Genomic DNA, 7581 nt, shown 5'->3' with positions numbered 1-7581 from the left:
TAACCGCAAGGGTAGAAAACATGATACTTTAACAGCGAGGATAGGTTAAAAACTTTATTCGACACGAAAGAGAATTAAAAAATATTGGCTCAAAACTGATAACTAAAGAGACAGCTTTATATATTTATTTTTCAAATTACATAGAAACCAACGCCAACCCAATACAATATTTTTTCTACTCGTAATAAATTGCTTGAAATAATAATTTCTGAATATTTTTTAAAACGTAACTCGCTATGGAAAAAAATATTGTTTTATACACGACGATAAAATTGCATTATCGTCTCCCGAAATTTATTCACCCGCGATTTAATCGCTCGTGAATTAATCTTTTCGGCCGACGATAAAATACCATTTTATCGTCATGTATAAAAAATAACTATTAATAACACATAAAATATATAAAAAAATAAGTCATAAAAAGCCCCCACCCAAAAAAAAACACCCCGAATTTCACATCTCGACCTTGCTGCCGTCAGTTCTTATTTCGCGATAAAATATAAAAAATTGTGGAAAGTATCATATACGATTTCAAGTTGAACTTTTTAACTTTCAATAACTGTCAAACGAATCGATTAAATGAAAATCCATATCAGACCTTTGTAGATTTGTTAGAAAGCAATAATATTGCAAAGAAAAAAAATGTCTCCCCGTGTTATTTAAATGGGAAATAGAAAATCATGATGAGGCACCTCTTAATATCAATATTAAAAGCTCAAACTACCAGAATTTTTTTCACACTAACATCACTAATATTACAAAAACATTTATTACTTAAAAACAAATTTCTTATAAATATATCTACATTTTAAAACATAATTAAATAACGTAGCAGAGAAATTATATTTAATTTTTTTTTTAATATTTAATTGACTTACAAAAAAAATATATCTAACATATATAAAAAATTTGTGATATTTCTAGTGATTTTCCGAAATAATCTTGGCCAAAACTGGATAATCTTCACCTCTGGCAACGTGTACTTCGAGTATAGCGTTTAAAGAAACACAGGCTTCGTGAATCTTTCTTAAAAACTAAAAAATATATATTTTTTAATGTTTTATAGGTATAGTTTCATTAGGATAAAAACTGGGTGTTCCATATTCGCCTCTCACAATTGAAGGGTCCAGAGGAAAAACTTGATAAGCGGCAATTTCTAAATTTCAGAATCTTACAATATTATAGTAGGTCTGACTGCTACCTACAAAATGTATAAACTCTCCAGGGCAATAAGTTGTTAAATCCTATGATATATGCCTAATAAATATATAGAATACATGACAAGAACCTGATAACTACCAGACGTCCAGTGCTCTCCTGTAAAATCAGTGAAATGGCGCGTGAATCATGTTTTTCCTCTGGACCTTCAATTGGAATCTCACAAAATACCCCAAAAATATAAAGCCCCCCAAAAAAAAAGAACTTTTTGGGCTTTATCTTGGTTTAAACCTAACCAAACCAAACTATTCTTACCCCTAAAATTTTGTCTTTGGCCGCTTTGTCATCTTTATAAACTAATTCCTTCAAATTTTCAATTTCATTTGCAGGTACACCCACAAAACTTTCAACCACATCACTGTGAACTCTCACGATCATATCACCAGTGCTGTCTTCCACTTTTATCACCAAATTATAAGTATTTCCTTTTGTCACCATTTTCTCAACAACTTTCTTAAATTTTGCCTTTATTTTAAACTTGCCTTTGCCAATATTTGGAACCATTCGGTTTAATTTCTCTATAGGCAAAATATTGATTTTTGGAGAGGTTTTCGACATATTACTTTCAGTTTCCGTTAAAACTGGTCTAACAGGAGAATATTTATCAGTATTAGTTGAGCTTGTATCAAGTAAAGTAGATTTTTCAAAATTAAGTGTAGTTTGTGCCACTGTCTTGGAAGTTTTTTGAAGGTTCTTCACACTCATATTCGATGATTTTATATTGGAAGATTCTAAAGAACGAGATTTTTTCTTCAAAACGGGTGAAGTAATTTGTATTTGAGTACTGCTAGGTAAATGTGCCATTTCTAGATCAATATTATCCAAATGTGAGTCTATATCAATATCATCAAAACTATCATGTATAGTTATAACATTTTCTGATTCTTTATTACCATCACTCACTTTTAAACTTGTACCAGAATTATTTACATCTTTTCTCACTTTGTTTAAGTTTGTACCTTCCAGAACATCACTTTCGAAATCTATATTATCCAAATGATCATTTAGTAAATCTTCATCAATGTTTGCTTCATCAAAAAGATCAGGGGATTTACAGTGAACATTCCTTTCTTCTGAAATAGGTGGATTTCTAGAGCTATCAGTAACACGCCTGTTTTTTTGTGCACTTGAGTGCTGCAGAGGTATTTCATTGAGATTACCACATTCTAATTCTTGCAAAAGTTCATCATCTACTTCAAAGTCAGGTGGAATTTGTGGATGAACAACTGCTACTGGCTTATTGCTACTATTAGTATTACGATTGTTTCTTACATTTTTTCTAATTTGATTTTGTGGATTTAAATCCTGTGTTGTTGAAATATTTCTTAACTGAGTATTTTCTGTACCTAAAAATACATCATGTAATTAAAGATTGTACACATGGATACCCATACGTTCAACTGCTTCTAAAATATTTTCATTTATTATGTACGGATCTGGATTTTCTTCTAATCCAAGGGCTCTGGCAAGAACATTTTCTGCTGCATATTTTACTCTATCTTCTTCAACATGACCACCAAGAACCTGAGAAAATATTTTTTAAATTGGTAAAGTAGATAAATTTGTTACTTTACTTTAACATGTTGGGTTTCCAACATTAATCTCCCATTTCGAACCATTAGTGGACCAACAATCTGGATTTTTACACCTGGTGGTAAATTTAAATTAAGACATGGAATAGGTTTGAATTCCATTGCCTCAACTTGCTGTACACCATCAGTTAAAGTAAGTTGTAGTACCTAGAAATCTTTTATTATTTTATTAGGAATAGAGATCACACAGTTAATAGTACCCTTTTTCCAAAATCATTATCTGCTTCAGTATTTTTAGCTGAACTACTCCGAATTTTTTGAATTTGCCACAATTTTGGTTTGGATATATCAGTAATTTGTATCATCTGCAATGGATATTTTCCTGTAAGGAGAAACTTCTTTTCAAGGGATAAATTTCTAGGAAGTATTGCTATTTCTACCATTCTAAGATCTGTAATAAATAATTGTTAATAAATTTAGAAATTTAAGAAACAGCCTACTTTATGGTACCCAAAAACAACCACTGCTGAAAGACCACCATTTGAAGGTCCTTTATTGTATGATTTGGAGGTAGATTTCCACTTTTGCACCATTCAATACAACTTTCCAACCATTCTGGAGAAAGAGGTATATTATATCCATCAAAGATTTCTTTAACTTTCTGGCATTCAGATGCCATTGTATATTTTGAAAGTACTGTGCATAGATAACAGTGGTACTGTGAAAAGAACTACCTGAAATATAATAAATTTCTGATCACTTCCTAACCTACCTTTTGCTGTTTGACAACAAAAATAAACAAAAAATTTACCCTTTCTATTTTATCTATTAGGCAACTTAATATATACGATATGTTTTTCATTCATGCATGCAACCCAAAATATATTGGAATCCATTCAAATTTTATCATCAAAATAAAATAGTTTTATTGTTTATTAATCTTAATCTAAGGTTTATATAATGTAATTAAATATAGTAACTCTGTGATCTCTGACTAATGTTTTTTAACTCCTCTCGGTAAAAATAAAAAAATACCCTCATATAAATACATTTCTTTATTTAATCGAATAGGTTCATAACCAACAGTGGTACTTAATTACTTACAATTAATTAGTTCAATAAACATATAAATTAGTTAATCTCATAATTAAATATTTACGAAGTATTGTATATTACGTATTAAAAATTGTATAAAAGCATCATAGAGGAAATGTTTCAGGATTATGAAATACTGTTTTTAACATAACGAAGAAATTCTTGAAATAAAATAGGTAAAACGTATGTAGTAGTAAAAATATAACTTATTCAACCATGATTTTCCATTGAGAGGCTAAATGAGCAGCAAAATATAATTTTGAGCCATCATTCAGACACCAATGATATGTCACTCTTTTCTCATTTGAATCCAGATTAACTAGAATTTTGTCATCAGATATTTTCTCTAATGAAAAGCCCACCTAAAAAATTAAATATTTATTTTTTGTTACGTATAATATAAATATCCAACCTTTAAGCCTTTGGCAAATTTTGGCAAGACAGTTGACTTTTCTACACCATCAATAAATATTTTTCCATTACTATCTATTAAAAATATACCATCATTATATTCCTTTAATATACTACAATTTTTATTCCTACTCTGAATCACAGCAATAGCAGCTTCAAATCTCTGGTCTACATCTAGAATCTTGAAACAACAAAAAAATATGAAGTACTTATGTGAAAATAATAATAAATACTCACAGTAAATTCAAGGGAATCACTAAAACTGACTTGTGCTCCATCCGAATAAACTATTTTTCCTAGACTGCTTTCCACCTTTGCAATTTTATTATCATTTGTTAATACAGAATCTTCTGATGCTTCCCAAGAATACCATTTTAAAGTTGTTATACCAACTTGTGGAACAGACCATGGACTCCACACTGTGAATCCATCAAACTTGCAACATATTCTGAAAGAATAAGGTTGGCAAATCTGTATATCTCTGAGCAAGAATTGAGTGTCTAGTCCTAAAAAGATATGGCTATGTATACCTACATCTGATAGAGATTTCTAAATTACCTCTATAGCAATCCAAAAAGTTTACGGTATTTTTCTGTTTCGTCACATCTCCAAAAGCTCTCTGAAGTCTAAATTCCTGAATATCTTTGACTCTATCATCACCAGTATCATATTTCTGTTGCCATTCTATTAACAGAGCTCCAGGTTTTGGAGTCAGTTTTTGAATCTATTTACAATTAAGTAGGTATGTGTGATCAATGAAGAATTTAACATTTATTAAAAGTTACTAACTTGTATTGGTGCAACCCGAAAAACTTCACCAATATTAACACAAACATTTTTTAAATCACTTTCATACATTGGGTCAAACAAAAATGATATATAAGGCACTTCTTTAGCTTCTGGCAGCTCAGGCAATATACCTAAAAGATTGCCTTTATCTAGAAAGTCAGAAACAAAATCTTGAGATGCAATGCCATTTATCGTGCTTCCTTGGTGAATTAAATTTGTTGTGGATTCAATACTTCTTTTGATAATATTTGAGCACTCAACAAGTGGCACTAAACCATCATTTTTTGCCTACAATATTTAAAATACCTGGTGTTTTAATTTTTCTACTTTAAATTAATTTTACCTCTTCAGCTTTCTGTAACAAGTCTTCTTCGCGTTTGGTTAAAATATCGCTTAAAACCTTCCTCAAATTAGAAAATGTCGACTTAATATTATTAGATGTTTCGTCAAAGGTTGTTAGTATCTGTTTTTCAGCTTTCCGAATTTCGTCTTGTAAACCAGTTAAGTTCTTCAAATATTTTGTTGCAGATACTATTGTTTCAGCTATTTCCATCTCCATGTTTATGTATATCAATGATTAAAATTGTGAAGAGGTAATTAACACTGATTTGAAATCAAAAGTTTCAGTATTTTTAAGCGTCAATTAGTGAAGTAAACTGACAGTAAAATACATACTATAGTAGTTATAGTCATGTTATAGTTTATTTTTGCCTGCCATGGATAATAGACGTAATATTCCCTGCATTCCCAGGAAAGTCTATGGAAAAATCAAATTCTAAAAAATCTAAAACAAATCAGAAACAGAGTCAGAAAGTTGAAAATTATTTAGAGGTTATTATAGATATCTTTTAATCTTATGTCAACTGTCAACGTCATTCGCTGACTGTGCTGACTGTAATATTAGTTGCCTACCATATATATCTGAAAATTGCTTGAAAACCTTGAAAATCTACAAAAAGGGTGCTAAAGTTGGCTATAAAGGTGGTAAAAATAAGTACGTCCTGCTCATATTCTCCCTGGGTATTCTCCTGTCTGTGGCCTGTGGCTGCTGTCCGCTGCAATGGCAAGTCCAATGTATTTTGGCGATATAAATTGTGATGTGAAAAAGACAAAGAATCAATACAATTCTTCGCAAATCAGTTGCGCTTGCAACTGTTTTGCAAATTCGGAGGCGTATAGTAATGTGAAGCCGCAAACGAATCGATTCAAACGGGACTAGTTTGCAATCAGTCGCAGATCTGTTGTTCGCGACCATTTCTCGCGGTCGCAGTAGCCTGCTTGCATTTTAAAAGTTGCTTGGGTAAAGTCAGGCGGCAACTGCGAGCGAAACTAAACTAAGTTAAGAATATAGAAAGAAACGGCAACTAAACGAAAATAAGTTTCATCGGCCACTGGGAACGATTTTCGCTTAGTAGTCAGCTAAGTTAGCTGCGTTTTCGTATTGTTGTGTCTGTGAACAATTCGCTGGAACCTGTCACGAACTAAAACGAGCGAAACTAAGCTACGATTTGAATCTTCGTTCACTTATTTTCGTTTAGTTTCGCTCAAGTGGCCGCTCATGCATTTAAAAGTATGGGAGCTGATTTTTGAAAATCTTATCTTCCCTTGGCTTAGTTTAGTTTCGCTCGCAGTGGCCGACCGCCTCCGTTGCTTGTTTTTGCTACGCAAGTAATTAGCAGAACGATAGCCATTTGGTTACAGACGCATATGACTTTGGGTGTAGGTATTTTCTGCTGAAGTATATTATTTCGTATATTTTTCATTTTATTCATTTTATGGAAAGCACTGTTTATTAAAATGTTGTATCCTATGTTATAGGGCTTGTTTCTCTCTACAATTTCCTGTCTCACAATGTACCGTTTGTGTCGGGGAAGGGATCATAGTTTCATAGTTGTCTATTTTCGAAAGAAATCAGTATATGTATATTGTTTCGTATATTTTTGATTTTATGGAAAGCACTGTTCATTAAAATGTTGTATCCTATGTTATAGGGCTTGTTTCTCTCTATAATTTCCTGTTTCACAATGTACCGTTTGTGTCCGGAATTTTTGAGCTGGGAATGGTAGACATGCTCTAAATGAGCTTGGCCGTGCCTCATTTCTAAATGTCGTACCAATTGCTGTGTGCTTGTTTCTCTCTACAATTTCCTGTCTCACAATGTACCGTTTGTGTCGAGTAGATCATAGTTTCATAGTTGTAGATTTTCGAAAGAAATCAGTACATGTATACTTTTTGCATTTTATTGATTTTATGGAAAGCACTGTTTATTAAAATATTGGATTGACGTTTTCAATTCTTTTCGGTCACTTCTTGTTTCACAGGAAATTACTACAACTTTTGATTTTTAAATGGCACCCTCCGTATTTTTTTACTTTATTCGATAGAAAATGACTTTCTGAATCGAATGACATATCCTATGTCAAATTTTGACATATTCACTCAAAAACAAATTGCATTTTAAATTTCAATCTAGAGTGCCATGTGCTGTGTTAAAAACACTAATTTTTAATCAAGGAGCCTTGGAAAAATAAATTTG

General features: G+C 31.6%; 2 protein-coding genes across 4 annotated transcripts; both read right to left on the bottom strand.

Moving 5' to 3' along the window:
• Nucleotides 1-664: 664 nt before the first annotated feature.
• Nucleotides 665-3549, bottom strand: LOC115887884 (recQ-mediated genome instability protein 1-like). 2 transcript variants are annotated; one of them, XM_030907408.1, is made up of 6 exons: nt 3251-3340; nt 3011-3201; nt 2793-2957; nt 2613-2742; nt 1474-2564; nt 665-1034 (listed from the first exon to the last, which is right to left on the bottom strand). In XM_030907408.1, exons 2-6 carry the CDS (start codon nt 3191-3193, stop codon nt 921-923), a joined length of 1683 nt encoding a protein of 560 aa, XP_030763268.1. In that variant the 5' UTR covers nt 3194-3201; nt 3251-3340; the 3' UTR covers nt 665-920. The 2 variants fall into 2 exon arrangements, with proteins under 2 accessions (XP_030763268.1, XP_030763267.1); XM_030907407.1 differs by having other exon boundaries at nt 669-1034; nt 3261-3549.
• Nucleotides 3550-3788: 239 nt separating this feature from the next.
• Nucleotides 3789-5908, bottom strand: LOC115887883 (cytokine receptor-like factor 3). 2 transcript variants are annotated; one of them, XM_030907406.1, is made up of 7 exons: nt 5721-5908; nt 5389-5648; nt 5046-5333; nt 4815-4980; nt 4494-4762; nt 4258-4437; nt 3789-4207 (listed from the first exon to the last, which is right to left on the bottom strand). In XM_030907406.1, exons 2-7 carry the CDS (start codon nt 5602-5604, stop codon nt 4052-4054), a joined length of 1275 nt encoding a protein of 424 aa, XP_030763266.1. In that variant the 5' UTR covers nt 5605-5648; nt 5721-5908; the 3' UTR covers nt 3789-4051. The 2 variants fall into 2 exon arrangements, with proteins under 2 accessions (XP_030763266.1, XP_030763265.1); XM_030907405.1 differs by having other exon boundaries at nt 5389-5908.
• Nucleotides 5909-7581: the final 1673 nt, after the last annotated feature.

Source organism: Sitophilus oryzae, unplaced genomic scaffold (genome assembly GCF_002938485.1).
Source record: "Sitophilus oryzae breed Bouriz unplaced genomic scaffold, Soryzae_2.0 scaffold_660_pilon_pilon, whole genome shotgun sequence".
Lineage (NCBI taxonomy): Eukaryota > Metazoa > Arthropoda > Insecta > Coleoptera > Curculionidae > Sitophilus > Sitophilus oryzae.
The sequence above is the reverse complement of the archived record's forward strand: the minus strand, read 5'-3'. Positions and strand labels throughout refer to the sequence as shown.

What these genes read in the sequence shown, in the direction of transcription:
- LOC115887883 (XM_030907405.1), bottom strand. Translation starts at nt 5,604, where the DNA reads ATGGAGATGGAAATAGCTGAAACAATAGTATCTGCAACAAAATATTTG. An exon ending in TGTTACAGAAAGCTGAAGAG is followed by an intron (nt 5,334 to 5,388) that starts GTAAAATTAATT and finishes TAAATATTGTAG; the next exon opens with GCAAAAAATGATGGTTTAGT. An exon ending in AATTTGCCAAAGGCTTAAAG is followed by an intron (nt 4,208 to 4,257) that starts GTTGGATATTTA and finishes TTAATTTTTTAG; the next exon opens with GTGGGCTTTTCATTAGAGAA.
- LOC115887884 (XM_030907407.1), bottom strand. Translation starts at nt 3,429, where the DNA reads ATGGCATCTGAATGCCAGAAAGTTAAAGAAATCTTTGATGGATATAAT. An exon ending in TCAGCAGTGGTTGTTTTTGG is followed by an intron (nt 3,202 to 3,260) that starts GTACCATAAAGT and finishes TATTTATTACAG; the next exon opens with ATCTTAGAATGGTAGAAATA. An exon ending in ATAATGATTTTGGAAAAAGG is followed by an intron (nt 2,958 to 3,010) that starts GTACTATTAACT and finishes AAAGATTTCTAG; the next exon opens with GTACTACAACTTACTTTAAC.